Below are 16,464 nucleotides of genomic sequence, written 5' to 3' on the forward strand. Positions count from 1 at the left end.
CCAGCTGTTCTCTCTTTAAATCTCAAGCCGAATTCGTAGATTTTCAGGATGATTTGAAGGTTATCTAGGTAATTTGGTGGGGCCAGGTGATTTGGGGACCCTACTCTTCCGCCATCCTGCCCCTCCCTCCCTCTAACACATTTTAAAAGATGGTATTATGAGTGGTTAGCCCATTAATACTCAGTCAGCCTTTTCAGTTGAGTCAAATTAAAGTGAGTCTTCAAAGATCTCTTTATCAGGAAGTTTCCCAGTAATGTACTATTTCTTGTCTTTGAGCATTTAAGATAGCATTGATCTCAAATTCTGACTAACACTGTGGAAGAATTATTGTGCTCTTCTTTCCCTGTTTTTATTGTTTATTTAGCTGCTTTCTGTTTAAGTTCTGAGAACATTATTGTGGTATAGCTAACCTGCCCAGAAGAAAATTTTCAATACAGTAAGTTCTGTAGAGTTCTATTATAAAGGGTCTCTAACAACTGAAAAAGTACCCCATGTTCCTTTATTGAGGGCTTTTTATTATAAACCAGCCAAAATAGCAGTTGGACATCAGGGAAAGAATTGAAGGAACAAAAAGTACTTTTCCTTCTAAGGACCTAAAAGTGTCTCAGAACTTTAAGAATAAATTTTAGAAGTATATATGTGGCTATAAAAGGGCAGCACAAGAGATGATTGTATTGGACTCTTCTTTATCTTGGCTGTATTAATATCAGTATCCTGTTTTTGATATTGTAGTATCATTTTGCAAGATGTTATCATTGAGGGAAATTAGGTAGAAGGTCCCCAGAATTTCTCTGGATTCTTTCTCATAACTTTGTGTGAAATTAAATTTAGAAATATAAAATATATTAAATTATAATTTAAAAATATTTTTTGGGAGGGAGGCACCTGGGTGGCTTAGTGGTTGAGCATCTGCCTTTGGCTCAGGTTGTGATCCTGGGGTCCTGGGATCGAGTCCCACATCAGATTCCATATGGGGAGCCTGCTTCTCCCTCTGCCTATGTGTCTCCCTCTCTCTCTGGGTCTCTTATGAATAAATAAATAAAAATCTTTTAACAAAATAAATAAAAATGTTTTTTGGCTATGGAATTAACATTTTAAAACATGGTCTTCAGCATTGTTTTGAGTGAGCTTAATAAAGTTTGTATACTCAACTGTAAATTTTTCTAGTAAGTAGTTGAACTTTTAACAATTTTCAAGAACATTTTGTTTGAAATTTTTTGTATATTCATTAGAATATAGATATGTCTCATGCTAAGATCCAGAACATAAAACTACACTATGAAGGACTGGATTTGAAACCTTCTTTCAATCTTTTGTAGTTTTCGCCATTCATAAAGATAGGTTGACTTAAGCTTTTTTTGATGAAGAGTTTATTGAAAGGCAGCTATGCTCACCACTATACCACCAACGCTGCACTGAAGAGTTTATTGAATACAGAAACTAGGAACAAAGAATAAAATAGAAGTAAATAGATGGGCTCTCTTCATGGCCTTCAAAAATGGTGAAACTAAATTATGCTCAGTAATGCTCTGTGACTTTACTATTATACATTAGCCTTATACTTAATGTTTAAGGCAACCATAAAGAAAGTTATCTTGTGCATACATATGTACTATTCTCTAAAGCAGACAAGCTATATGAGTGACTTGATGTATCTCTTTTATTTGTGATTGTTAGGGTGGCGTCCTGCATTCAAATACTACAACATGTGGATATCACTTCTTGGAGCAATTCTTTGTTGCATAGTGATGTTCGTTATTAACTGGTGGGCTGCATTGCTAACATATGTGATAGTCCTTGGGCTGTATATTTATGTTACCTACAAAAAACCAGGTCAGTAGTTTTTTACATTTATAATTTCAAGCTAGAAAACATCTAGAAGTTCCTTGTTACTTTTCATATCTAAGCATCATTTTTTGTGTACTTGAAAGATGCTTTGTAAAACCTAAAATACTTCATTTCCAAATGCATGTAGTTTTAGTGAAATAATTATCACAGGGCTTTATTCTCTGGAATTCCTACTTATCCATAAATTAAAGTAATCCTACTTAGAGAAAAATGACAAATTTGTATTATTAACATGTTGCTGGCCCACAATATATTTTAAATTTTTCTTTGAAAGGATTAGACTTAGTTGAATAGCTTCTGTAGTAGCAGTTAGCCTTATAAACAAGCCTATGTATTACTACTGTAGTATTAGAACCTGCTGTATAGTAAGTACTATGGAATTTACAGTATATTAGAAAGACAACATCTTACTAGCTCACTATATAGCAGGAAAGATTTGACAAAGGTATTTTAACTGGAAAATAGACTACCCAGAAGGTGTCACACTAGTAACTGTTGGGAGTATCTCCACATAAGACCATGATACTGGGTTATTTTGGGATTGGGTCCATTGTAGTATTGTGACCTCTAACTCTGAGGGAAGAACCAGTGAGAAAGATTTGACAAGTTGGGCCCCAAGAGAATAGTTCAGAAAGAAATTACTAGAGTGGTTGCAGTGTAGTCATCTGAAACTGAGGAAGCATTTTGTAATCCAGATATGACATAATGAGGTTTTGGATAAGAGTGCTGGCCTTAGAAATTAAATGGACAAAGAGGGTAATGTTTTAACCATCTTAGAAACAATTATTTCTCTAAAATAACAAATGTCTAAAAATCATATTTGATGTCCAGGCTGTTTATTCAATACAGATTGAAATTTGCCTGTCCAGATAACTTAAACAGTTAAGTGCTATAAATGGTACTTTCAGAGTTTTCTTTCAGATTTTTGAAATCTTTCAGTCAGGAATTTGCCTCTTTTCCATTAGGCCACTGGCTATATAAACAATAATTTTAAAATTATTTGTGAAATACTTTTAAGTTGCATGCATGTCAGGTCTGCAGCCCTATCACCTTAGTTTTTTCAAAATTTTATTTTAAAAGCAATTACATTTCAAATTAGCATTATCATAGCGTCGTGCTATGGACTTGAACTATTGAAAGTTCTGAGTACATTGGTTTATTTTAGAATTGATTTTTTAAAATATGAAAGCACTGTTTACTTCTCTGTACATCAAATTGATTATTGGCTAATCAACAAATCAAAAGTACAGCAAAATTTTTGATGTCTTGCTGCATAAATACTCTCTTCTCACAGATGTTAACTGGGGATCCTCTACACAAGCTTTGACTTATCTAAATGCACTGCAGCATTCGATTCGTCTTTCAGGAGTGGAAGACCATGTGAAAAACTTTAGGTAAGCAGTAAGGTAATATAGGAACATTTTTCCTAGGTGGCCGTCAGTTCTTTACTTACCATTCAGTAACATTTTCATATGGTGTTATTTCATGAGAAGTTTCCTGAAAGCATAGAATATTGCTTTTGTTTGTTTGTTTTGGTTGGACTTTGGGCCATTTATTCAAAAACAGGGATGAGATTTGTTAGTTATCAGAAATTGACAAAGAGGTGAATGATCTAACTTAGAAAAATGTTATGAAAGTGAAAGTGTTAGTCTCTCATTTGAAGGCTTTTAAATGTCAGCTCTCATAAAATGAATAGTTTCTTCCCCTTGTGGCCATCAAAATTCTCTTAGTACTATATAACTACTAAGAGTTAACTGCTTAAGGAGTTTTGACATACCTTATTTTATAATTTTAAAAGGCACTAAATATTTTCATGTGAGTTGCTTTTTTTCCCCACTAGTGACTGACTAGAAACCAGTTTTAGTGGTAAAGAGTCGGTGTCTTAAAAGAGTACTTATACTTTTTTCCTCAGTAAATGGCTTTATATTTTATATTAGTTTATTAATCCATTTAAAAACTATTCCTTAATATATTCCTTAAATTAACATTTAACATCAACATAGTTGATGAAATTCAGTTATTAAGGCACTATTGATATATCCTTGTATCATGGAGGAATGATACAATCATGAAGAAATGTTATTATTTTCCTATATATGTTCTTAGAAATTTTAGATTATTATTTATACTTAGCTTAATGTAGGCTTGTCATTTTTTTTTAAATTGATCATTAAGCAGTCTTCCTCATACTGTTCAGTTAAGCATGGCTCTAAGCAGGTGACTTTCTGTAGTCATAAGTAATCACCTCTCATTGGCTTCTGCATAATAAAGAAATATATCCCATGTCTGTCAGTAAACCAAAAGGAGAGATGTTGTTTTAAAAAATCCTAAGGAGTGAATAAGTGACAGAGAAGAGTTGCTATACCAATTTTCTCCCAGTAAGAAATTCGTTATGTATTCTTCTGTTACTTTTTTGGATCCCGCACCTCCCCCTCAGCTCCCTTTTTTTCTAGAATGAAAAATTCCCAAAGACCACAGATCTTCAGCTTTGGGGTAGAAAGAAATTGGGAAAACAAAAAGGAATGAGAGTTTTGGGTGAAAAGCTTTAATTTCAGCACATTTTGAATAGTTGATGCCAAGTATGGCAGAAACTAGAAATCAGTCCTTTGTGTAAAAAGTTGTGTCCCAGAACTGAGAGTATGACCAAGAGTCAGAGTTAATTTGCCATCAATAAAAGCCTTTTGCTTTGCTTTGTTATAGTAATGGGAACTTTAAAAAGATATATTTTATTCCAAAATGGCTTTTTAATTCTGTGAGAATTACACATAAACATAGTTGAGAGAGGAAAAACTTGGGTTTGTCAAACCTCTAGTTGCCCACCTTCTGTCCCTGTTTGTGATACCACAGGCAACCATTTTCAACTCTTAGCTGATTCATTTAGTTACTTAATATTCCCAAACATCATAGTTGATTTTGCTATATTTTCGATTTTTCATTTTAGGCCTTGTCTGTTGATGTCCTTCATCCCCATGTGACATACACATGCACCCTTCCCTTTATTCCATCCTCACAGTATACTTTTATGTCATTATTTTGATTAGGTTGCATTTGGTATTTGTATTTTTAGGACTTTTTAAAATGATTCAGAGCTGAGCTGTGTAGTAAATTATGATTGCTTTTTCTTTCCTGTACAGCTTTCTTGTTTTCTCTGGAGCCAATTTTTTTCTTTTTTTCTTTTTTTTAAATTAACTTCATGTATATCACCATCTCACTCTTCACCAAACTTAGCAAAAGATGTTGTTTTATTCACTTCATAGTTTCTTTTTCTTTCAAGCATCCGTTTCCTGTTTCTTTCATTTGGATTCTTAAATTTAGCCTTGTCTGAAGTAATCACGGTCCGTGGACAGGGAAACTGCATTGGGAGGTGGGGCTTGTCAGTGAAGCCCTTAATGTAGATTCATGTGGTTTTACTGGTTCTTTGAGAAATTAAAGTCATCTTGAAGACTTCTTTTTTTTGATGTAATTAGATTGCCCAGAAAAGAATATGTTAATATTCTGCTTGTTGATAAAAGTCCTGGCTCTCAGAGTTCTAGGAGGCACGTGGGAAACAAGGTCAGGCTGTCTCAGGATTCAGTGTGTAAATGTTTTCTTCATTCTTCCCCTGATTAAAGTAGCTACTTCTATCCTTAGGTGTTGCTGGTGTCTCACAAACCAAAGGCTTTTTTTTTTTTTTTAATTAAAAAAAATGTTTTTAATTGAAGTATAATTGACATATAATACTAAATTAGTTTTATAGTCACATGCCTGGCTCAGTGGGTAGAGCATCATCTCAGGGTCATGAGTTGAAGCCCCGTGTTGGCTGTAGAGCTTACTTTAAATATTTAATAAATTAAAACATTTTTAAAAATCTAAATTAGTTTAAGGTATACTACATAGTGATTTAACAATTATTTACATGACAAAATGCTCACCAAGATAAGTGTATTACAGTAGTATCTCTACCCAGTACTGTACTTTTTATCCCAAAGATTTATTACTGGAAGTTTGTACCTCTTAATCCTTTTTGCTCATTTTGCACATCTCCCCAATACCCTTCCCTTTGGTGACCATCAGTTTGTATTTATGAGTCTGTTTCTGTCTTTGTTGTTGTACTAGTCTGTTCTCGATATCTGTGAGTTTTATTCTCCCTTTGTTGGTGTTCGTTTTCTCTTTTGTTTTTTAGACTCCCCATGTAAGTGAAATCATATGGTATTTGTCTTTGTTTGGCATGTTTTCCTTAGTATAATGCTCTCTAGGTTCATTCATGTTGTAAATGGCAAGATTTCTTTTTTGTGTGTGTGTGTGTGGCTAAATGTACCACATATTCTTCATTCATTTATCTATCACTGGACACTTGAGTATATCTTGGCTCTTCTAAACAACACTGCAATAAACATATGGGTGCACATATCTTTCCCAGTTAGCGTTTTCATTTTCTTCAAGTAAATACCCAACAGTGGAATTACTGGGATCCTATGGTACTTCTCTCGTTAGTGGCTGCACCACTTTACATCCCAGACACTGGTGCATGAGGGTTCCCTTTTCTCCACATCCTCACTGGCATTTTTTTTTGTCTTTGTGGTACTAGCCATTCTGAATATTATAATGTGATACATCTCATTGTGGTTTTGAGGCTCTCTTTAGCAAATAAGCCCTCTTTAGCAGAATTGGGGAAGGACAGAGATAGTTGTTCACCATAGTTATGGAAATGATTTGGCAGAGTTTAAACCAGTGTTTCTTACTTTGACTTCTTTAGTACATTGTCCCTGCCACTTCCAGAGGCTCCTATGATGTCTAATGTATGCATCTTGGTGATTTTTTTTTAGGTCCAAACTCAGGTAGCTTCACAACTTTTTTTACAGGCTTTAGGATTTGGCCTCTTCCTGATTTGTCATATCCTTTCTTGTTCTTCTATCTGCTTTTTAGCTTTCAGTATTTCCATACCTACTGTGTTTTCTCCTGTTCATATTTTTGTCTGTTTTATGCCTTAAAAATCCTATTAAACAATGGAGTTTTTTGAGGAAGGAGTTTAAATGAAGGCAGATGTTTACACTCTGTCATTGTTACACTCATTGTCATCTCTAATATATTTTATATTATACTTTTTTGACATGATACAACTAGTTATTTAACTATAGTGCTGGGTTATGTTAGAGCATTGGTTAAACTACCATTAAAAAAGCTGAAATATACAGTGGCTATACAAGACAGACATCACTGTTACATGATAGTCAAGATAGTCAAGAGACGGATGGTTTGTGGCAGATTGCTGCACTTGGTCATTCAGGTCCCACGTTCCTTGTATCTTGTCAGTTTGCCATTTCTTAGGAGTTGCTTTTTTTTGTTTTTTTAAGATTTTATTTATTTGTTCATGAAAAAGAGAGAGAAAGAGAGAGACACAGGCAGAGGGAGAAGCAGGCTCCATGCAGGGATCCCGATGTGGGACTCGATCTCGGGTCTCCAGGATCAGGCCTTGGGCTGAAGGCAGAGCTAAACTGCTGAGCCACCCGGGCTGCCCTAGGAGTTGTTTTTGTGTTAGAAAGCCATCGCCGCAGGAAAGGGAATAGCTTACAGGAAAGGGAAACAAAGTGTAAAGGGTAGCTGGCTTCCTTTTTAGAGGAAGTGGACTGTAAGTCACTCAAAGGATCAACTGTAAGCTACTAAAAAGACTAGGACTTTGGTAACTTCTAGGTGGGAAGCTAATTAACCTGCTACAGCTCAGACTGGGGAGACCAGGCAGTCTGGGTCACAGAGGATGGTATCATGTTTGATTCCCCCAAAGCCATTCTTCGAGACAGGATTGGTTTTTCAGATAGCTTTCCAAAATTCTGAATAGGTTAGTTTTTATTTTGTTCTGTTCTTTATAGTCTTTATTCAAGTTTTCATGCTTATTTTGTGAGGTTAGGAACTACCCTAACGTTTAAGTAGGGTAGTTAGGTAGTTTAAACACTTAAGTGTTTAAGTCAGAAATTTTCGTTTATTTACTTTTTGTTAAAGTTTGTTATAATTATGTTGTTTTAAAGAATTTTTTCTAATATTTAAACTTATAAAATGGATACTCGAGTATTTTTTCATAAAACAACATTGATTTCCATTTCTAGTCAGCTAAAACCAAGAGTTAAGAATATGTGGAAGTCATGCCACTGTCTTGTGTCTACAGGGGCCATTGAATTTAATTTTGATTTTCACTATAATTAGAATTAAAACTTTTACTTCAAATAGAAACCTTCAAATCAACAGTAGGTGATTTACTGATATGACAATTGTCATTAAAATTAGGCTAGATTAGAGAGGGCTGATATTATGAAGTAACAATCACTCTGATGCAATCAAGCTAACAAGGAAGGTGATCTGTTTTGTACATGAAGGGAAGACCATGCTCTTAGGAAGTTTTGTGAGCTCCGTGCAAGACCTGGGATTTTTATTACTTTTAGAAGATGAAAAGTTGTTACATATATTTTATCTAGCATGGTCATTTCTTCCTGTAATACCTACCAGAATCTTGATATATCATATTACTTATAATTTTAGAAGGACAATTGGCATGATACCTGCCTCAAGTTTTTGTTTCCGAATTTCTCATGTACAGAGAAACCCTGGTTAAAATTCCTTTTCTTTTGAGAATGCCGTGACCTTTGTGTTGAGGACAGTTGCATAAAGGAGATTCTAGTATAGTAATATATTCTGAAGAGAAGCAACTTAAAAACATGTCCATGTTTCAAAAATCTAAATTTCTCTAATTTTGTTTTATTTTTTAATCTTAAATTAGGCCACAGTGTCTTGTTATGACAGGTGCTCCAAACTCACGCCCAGCTTTACTTCATCTTGTTCATGATTTCACAAAAAATGTTGGTTTGATGATCTGTAGTCATGTACATATGGTAAGTGTTTTGTATTGTTTTTTATATTAAAACATTTTTTTTGCTCTGTGTATATAATTTGTAATTTGTGCTTTTCTGGTCTAAAACAATTTGACAAGATAAATCTGTTGAGTTTGGGGGTTTTTTTGAAGTTAGTTATTTTCTTCAAACTATTTTTGCCTCTAAACTGTCTCAAAACCTCATTTTAGAAAAGATTTTATAATTTAGAATTTTGTTTTTCTTATTTATATGAGATTTTACCAAACTATTTTTCTCTTATAAAGTGGTTTGTCCAAGAAAAGCTTCTTGATAACTAAAGAGTCTAAATGAAATACAGTATGTGTATTTTCTTACTAATATTTTTCATAATGTTCTGAGCACACTGGAAACTTTTACTACAAGAAGAAAAAAGAGTTTGGAGGAGGTAGATAAATCATGGTAAATATCTAGTACCCTATATATGAGAAGAGCAGAGTGAATACTGAAGTTCCAAGTTCAAACACTGCTAATTACCTGTTCACTTATGTTTTAACCATGAGTACTAACATTATAAAAAATAGTGGTAAATTTTTCAAACAAAAGCAGTTTTCTGTTTTTAGCCATCCTGGCTATTGAAAAGAATTGCTAGATGATGGGTCACCTGTTCTACCTGAGAAATTGGGAGTATTTGTCAGATCAGTTTTTGTCCCAAACTGTTTTGTTCATCTTGTTAGAAGTGTGTGTTGGATGCCCTATGTCTCAGCTCCTGCTAGAGTTGCTCTTCTGCTTGGAAGTAGCAAAGGCAAAGCCATGTCTGGTGGAGAAGATGGAGACACTGGCCTCAGGCCACCCATTAGGACCCGTGGAGTTTTTCAGTTTGTCTCCAAGTTGATCAGTTCAAGTTGGAGTTTTGACCACAAGAAATTACAAGTGAGACAATTTTCCTACCAGGAAAAACAAATTGTAGTTTTCCTTTACTTTTTCATGAACAATTAAAGTGTAGTTTTAAACCTACTTTTAGGTTTTTGCTTTATACATTTGCATATAACACATATCATGTGTTGCTTGCAAGGATCAAAATAGAATTGCAAGTTGAAAAAATCTCATTTCCTTAATTCTGTTCTTTACCATTTAGCAGAAGTATGAAGAAAAAAATGCATTTATATTTTACAGCAAACTTGCATTTAAAGTGGTATTTTCAGGCTCCTGAGAATTAATAACTCAGACATTGGGGACAAATGAAAAATAAGCTGGGAACCTTTTGTAGAAAAACAGAAGGCTCGCTCTTTCTCCACGTGATCTCCATTTTCAGTAATTTCTAATTGATATCATTTACTTGGTATATTGAAAATTTCCTATGGATACTTCATTGTGTATTTCTTGCTCTTTTTACTGCTGCCCCCTGGGCCTTAACGGTTCCATCAACCGTATCTTGTCGTAATCTTTAACACTGGAAAGAACTCATTGACCTGAAAATGAAATGTCATACTTCTCTCTCGTCCCCAAGGTTGAAGCACCTTGTTGAAGCTCGTACAACAGGGTGATTTCCATAAATGGGGAGTACATTATCTTTTAGTCAAAGGCATTATTCATATTTTTATCCAAAAGGGCCCTCGAAGACAAGCCATGAAAGAGATGTCTATTGATCAAGCCAAATATCAACGGTGGCTTATCAAAAACAAGATGAAGGCTTTTTATGCTCCAGTACATGCAGATGATTTGAGAGAAGGTGCACAGTATTTGATGCAGGTAAATATGTTAGACCTTTCATGTAACAAAATTTGAGTTTTGTGTAAGCCATTCTAGGTGTCATTCTTCATATTAATAGAAATGACATATCTTTTAAGATATATTTATTACCACTAACATGTAATTTGAGAGCTTAAGCAACTAAAGAGAAAATGATGTGCTGTTGGCTAACAGGTGAGAACCTATCTGGAAATTAACCTATTTCACTAAGATATTTCCCCTTCATTTTCTGTTATACCTCACTGAGGTTTTTTGTAAGTGGTAAGTAATGGCAGGCCTTATTTGATTCTTGAAAAATTCTAGTTCCTTTCTGTATTTCTATTTATTTACTAAGACTTCACTTTCAGTTTTGTGTATGACACAATAGTCACATGGGATTTGGAATTAATCTTGAACTTAAATGCTAGCCCTGCCACTTCCTCATTATGAAGTTTTGCTGAGCAAGTTACTCAACTTCTCCAAAATTTTCTCAATCAGCCCTAAAGGCTGTGGGAAGAAATAAATGGGTTGAGATAGTGTTTGACATCTTATTTTTATAGGAACTCCTTTCTTCAAAAGAAAGCTTAACTAGAATCCCAGTCACTGTGCTAATTGTGGACCTGTTTTGTTGAAGCAGAAGTGGGAGGCTCAGAGTGCTATCATCTGTGCCCATTCTGTTTTCATGTTTCACGTTTTTCAAACTCGACAAGCACAAGGGTAGGAATATCTTAGGTGATCCTCAGAAATAGTAAGGGGTGGAAGTAGGCTTTTTTGGGCAGATAGAAGCCCTTATCATAAACTACTATAATTAAGACATAGTGGTATTGAAGTAGTGGTAATTAGGTTAATGGAATAAAACAGAGAGGAGAAATAGAGCCACTCATATAGGAAATTTAATATATGATAGAGGTAGCATTAAGAGGATGGTATGGGCCAATTAATTATCTGTGTGAAAAAAATATATAATAGATCCTTACAAAGACTACACAAAAACTACTTCCAGATGGATTCAGGACTCAAACATGAAAGGCAAAATTTTAAAGTATAAAAAAGAAAATACAGAATAATTTTATGACTTTGGCCAGGGAAGGATTTTTTAAAATGAGACCCAAGAAAGTTGAACTAAGAAGAAGAGATTATTCTTTAGTTAAAATTTAGAATGTTGTGCTTCTGAAAAAAACACGAAAACAAAAGACACCGTAGACCAGAAAGAGACAACATGTTACTAGCGAAAGAATACAGCTCAGAGTATGTAAAGAAATCAGTAAGAGGAAAGAAAGGAGCAAAAATATAGGAAAAGAAGAGGAAGCATAAAGGGCAAAAGTAAAAATCAAAACCACAATACACATTTATTTCATACTCATTAGACTGACCAGAGTTTGGTCTGCCACTTTCAAGTATAAAGAACAGTAAGAGTGCTTGGAAATCTTTGCACTGCTGTAATAACCTAAATGGGACAACCACTTTGGTCCAGCAACCTGGCAGTGTCCTGCAAATTTGAAAGTGTGGGTGTTCTAGGACATCCCATTCTTATGTATGTACCTTAAAGAAACTTTTACACGTGTAGAGAAAGTTATATGAAACTGCAGAGCAGCATTACTTGTAGTAGTGACAAAGAACGGGAAGTAACTTTAATAACCATCCATTAAAGTTTTAAAGATCATAGTATAATCATGCAGTAGAATTCTGTGTGATAAAAGGAAATTCTACATAGCAACAAGGATAAACCTCAAAAACAAAGTATTAAGGAAAAGTAGCAAGCTAAAATGATAAGGACAATATGGAGATGCCATAAAATTTTAAATATATATAAATTGTATATATATGTATGCCTAAATAATGGAATATGTACAAATACAAAGAGAACATGAGAAGGAAACATAGGGTTTTTGAAATGTCTATTTTCTTTAGATAGTGGTTACATGATTATTCACTTTTCTATGCAAAATTCTTATTATTTCAAGTAAAATTCTACTTCTGGTCATAATGTTATTTCTAATGGGTAAATAATATTTGCTTTAGTACAATTTATAGGAGCATTTCTATAATATTTCTTTACTATGTATTTAATGAATATTATATAGGAAATGAAGGAAAATACTTCCTTAGAGCAGCGGTTCCTAAACTTCAGCATGCATCAGAATCATCTGGTGAACTTGTTAAAACAGACCACACTGGGTTCCACCTTTGGAATGATTGAGTAGGTCTGGAGTCAGTTTGAGGGATTTGCAGTTCTGAAACTTTAAAGGTGCTGCTGCTCCTGGTGTGATCTAGCAGCTATATTTTGAGGACCTCTGCCATTAAGGATTTCTGTTATAAAAACGATATTGTTGAGAATTAGGGTCCATTATCCTCACCACCCTCCTCCTCTACCTAATATGCTCACTCCAGTGGGTCCTGACAATTTCAGCAGTGTGGGGCATAGATTACTAGATTGCTAGATTGCAATTGCTATATTGCAGACAGCTGTCTGTGTAAAATAAACTTACAAATAGAATCAATCACTGACATCTTAGTGTAAATTGCCACTGGAAGTATTTCTCTTTCCTTTGTACCTTCTGGAAACTTGTTACATAAAGTGGCAAATGCCTGTATGTCTATTAGAGGTTTATAATCTTTGTCAAAATAGTTTTTTGTATGTTGATTTCTCTAGTGACTTATAGTTCAAGAGATGCTGTTTTTAGATGGTTCTCTTAGGTTTTACCGTACCTTATTCTCTGACTTTCTCTCTCCCTCTTTTATCTAATTACCAATGATAAGCATTTATCATTAAATTAGCATTTAAATATCCAACTTCCACGATAAAATTTGAGATTCACTATTTTAAAAAGAGGCAGTATTACCAGTAGCTTGCTTAAGGAGCCCTTTGGCAGTGACATATTAGCAATGCTGACTTGTTTATATATTTGGTTTTTTCTTTTCTTTACTTTTTTTTTTTTTTTAATTTTTATTTATTTGTGATAGTCACAGAGAGAGAGAGAGAGAATGAGGCAGAGACACAGGCAGAGGGAGAAGCAGGCTCCATGCACCGGGAGCCTGACGTGGGATTCGATCCTGGGTCTCCAGGATCGCGCCCTGGGCCAAAGGCAGGCGCCAAACCGCTGCGCCACCCAGGGATCCCTACTTTTTTTTTTATTAATGGCAAGAGCCACTTAATTGCCCAATTTTAAACCTTCATCTCAAAGAGCAAAAACTCACTGTTCTTACTAAAATTTCAGATTATCAGATTATAAATTACATTATGATGGCCTATAAATCAAGTGGATCTCACTCAGAGTCTCATTATAAATATGACTCTACCTTTTTCTGGAACAAAATAGCCTCAAGTTATACTCTGTAATATATGCTGAGAGTTTCTGGCAGTTTTCCCCCTCATCAGCTACATTTTGAGGTAAACAGTAATTTCCTTTAAACTATTCAAAAATAAGTAGATCAAAATAATTTAACATTGACAATAAGAATATTTGAAATATAAATTATATCCAGATCAGATAGCCAAGTCCTAAATAGATACTGAATCATGAGATAATGACTAATTTTAGCCATAACTATTAGCTGAACATTGTAACCATCCAGGACATGGAGCCAAAATACTAGAAGTTTTTTTTTTTTTTTTTCATAGATACTTTTTTTTTTTTTTTAAGATTTTATTTATTTACAAGAGACAGAGAGAGGCAGAGACAGGGGCAGATGGAGAAGTAAAGTTCCCTGCGGGGGAGCTTGATGCAAGATTCCATCCCAGGACCCCAGGATCACACCCTGAGCTGAAGGCAGACACTCAATGACTGATCCACCCAGGTGGCCATTTTTCATTGATTTTGAAAATAATATATCACACAGCAGCCCATAACTGCACTTAAATAGATAACCATAATATTTGGAAATGTTTTTACTTAACACTGAAAGGCAAAAATGAAAGCTTTGTACCATTGTGGAAGTAAGTGGTTCTTTCTGTTGCAGTAAAAACACTTATGTTAATGCTCAGAAAAAATATAACAAAACACATTACTCATCAGCAAATTCTGGTGAAAGATGCACAGAAAATATTGCTAACGTTTCAGAGAAACAAATAACACAATAATATTTGAAACTAGAGATGACAGTCTCCGCTGAGAGTCGCCAAGGTTTCCTGCTGCAACAGTGCTTGGACGGAACCCAGCGCTCCTTGCCCCTACCCGTGCCCGCCGCTCAGAGCCAGCCCTCTGCTGTCTCTGCAACGCTCTCGGACCACTTCAAGGCCGCTGCCACTGCCTCTCCTCAGCTGCAGCCATGACGACCGCGTCCCCCTCACAGGTGCACCAGAAACTACCACCAGGAGGACTCAGAGGCCGCCATCAACCGCCAGATCAACCTGGAGCTCTGCGTGTCCTATGTCTACTTGCCCATGTCTTACTACTTTGTCACGATGATGCTTTGAAGAACTTTGCCAAATATTTTCTTCACTAATCCCCTGAAGAGAGGGAACATGCTGAGAAACTGATGAAGCTGCAGGTGGGAGGTGGTAGAATCTTCCTTCAGGAAAGGAAGTCACCAGACCGTGACGATTGGGAGAACAGGCTGAATGCAATGGAGTGTGCATTACACTTGGAAAAGAGCGTGAATCAGTCACTACTGGAACTGCACAAACTGGCCACTAATAAAAATGACCCCCACTTGTGTGACTTCATTGAGACTCATTACCTGAACGAGCAGGTGAAATCCATCAAAGAATTGGGTGACCACTGTAACCAACCTGCGCAAGATGGGGGCTCCCGAATCTGGCATGGCAGAGATCTCTTTGACAAGCATACCTTGGGAAACGGTGATAGTGAGAGCTAAGTCTTAAGGCTGTCTTCCCATAGCCATAAGGGTGACTTCCCTGATCACTGAGGCAGTGCATGCATGTTGGGGTTACCTTTACCTTTTCTATAAGTTGTACCAAAACATCTACTTCTTTCATTTGTACTATTCCTTCAAATAAAGTAATTTGGAACACACCCCCCCCCCCCCAAATGAAAAGAAAGAAACTAGAGATAAGCTTCAAAGGATTGCATTTTGCCTAATTGGTTTCAATCATGGAATTTCATGAAAAACTGATTTTTCTTATGAACCATTAGAGAAATCTGTTCCAGAGAAGATATATTTTCAGTAATAAATTATTCTTTAAAACACATGATGTTTTATGGAAACTGAAAACATTACTTCTGACTGAATAGCCACTTTGATTAGAATTTACAAAGGATTTAGGGATGAGTGGTACATTTGAAATTTCTTTGCTCAGTCATTCAAGGCAAAGTTATTGAAATAATGAAGTTAAAACAGCACGAAGTGCAGCAGGATGTTATTGTTAATTTTATACAATTTATAAAACTTTTTAATTATAAGATGGTGACAGAAGTTTGTGATGTACCATCATGAAGTTACTGGTATTCTTGTGGCTTATAGCTCTTTAAAAAGCTCTAAAACTTAAAGATGTTTCTTGCTTTTCTTTTACAAAAAAATAAAAAAAACTTTGTGATTAGTGGCCATCTTGATACCTAATAATTGTAAAAAAACAATAATGAATATTTTTTAACTGTCCCTTCAAGGCAAAGAGTTGTTTTCAATATTGAGTGGTAAAAAATCTTATTTTTTGAAAGAAACTTGTGCATAGTGAGAATGTTTTGAGAATGAATTTAAGCTTTATATGCTTAGGAATATTTCTAATTATCCCAAGTCCTTAGGACAGTGTGTAGCCCATGGTCAGCCATTAATAAATATTTGAATTAATTTAATCTGCAAAATATGATTTATGTATGTCATGTTTAAAAACTAGTCTGTGGGGGTGCGTGGCTCAGTCAGTACAACATGTTGCTTTTGATCTCTGGGTCATGAGTTTGAGCCCACACATTGGGAGTAGAGCTTCCTTAAAAAATAAAAAAAAGTAACCTCACATCATGCACAAAAATTGACTCCAAATATATCAGCAATGTAGGAGCTAAAACCATAAAAGTCTTGGAAGAAAACATAAAGGTAAACTTTCATGACCTTAGATATGGCAGTGGAGTCTTAGATATGACACCAAAAGCATGAACAATAAAGGAAAAAAGTA

General features: G+C 35.1%; 1 protein-coding gene and 1 long non-coding RNA gene across 4 annotated transcripts in view; one reads left to right on the plus strand and one right to left on the minus strand.

Moving 5' to 3' along the window:
- Window positions 1-16,464, plus strand: part of SLC12A2 (solute carrier family 12 member 2) — a 112,828-nt gene that overhangs the window by 73,699 nt on the left and 22,665 nt on the right. For both annotated transcript variants that reach the window (XM_072840873.1, XM_072840874.1), the window contains exons 14-17: window positions 1,678-1,833; window positions 3,143-3,242; window positions 8,597-8,708; window positions 10,275-10,415. In XM_072840873.1, coding sequence (XP_072696974.1) covers window positions 1,678-1,833; window positions 3,143-3,242; window positions 8,597-8,708; window positions 10,275-10,415 — 509 coding nt within the window. The remainder of the gene's footprint in view (window positions 1-1,677; window positions 1,834-3,142; window positions 3,243-8,596; window positions 8,709-10,274; window positions 10,416-16,464) is intronic.
- The window catches only part of LOC140641286 (uncharacterized), an 86,629-nt gene that overhangs the window by 55,334 nt on the left and 14,831 nt on the right, over window positions 1-16,464 (minus strand). The gene's annotated exons all lie outside the window — the stretch shown is intronic.

This window comes from Canis lupus, chromosome 10 (assembly GCF_048164855.1).
Source record: "Canis lupus baileyi chromosome 10, mCanLup2.hap1, whole genome shotgun sequence".
NCBI classification, from domain to species: Eukaryota; Metazoa; Chordata; class Mammalia; order Carnivora; family Canidae; genus Canis; species Canis lupus.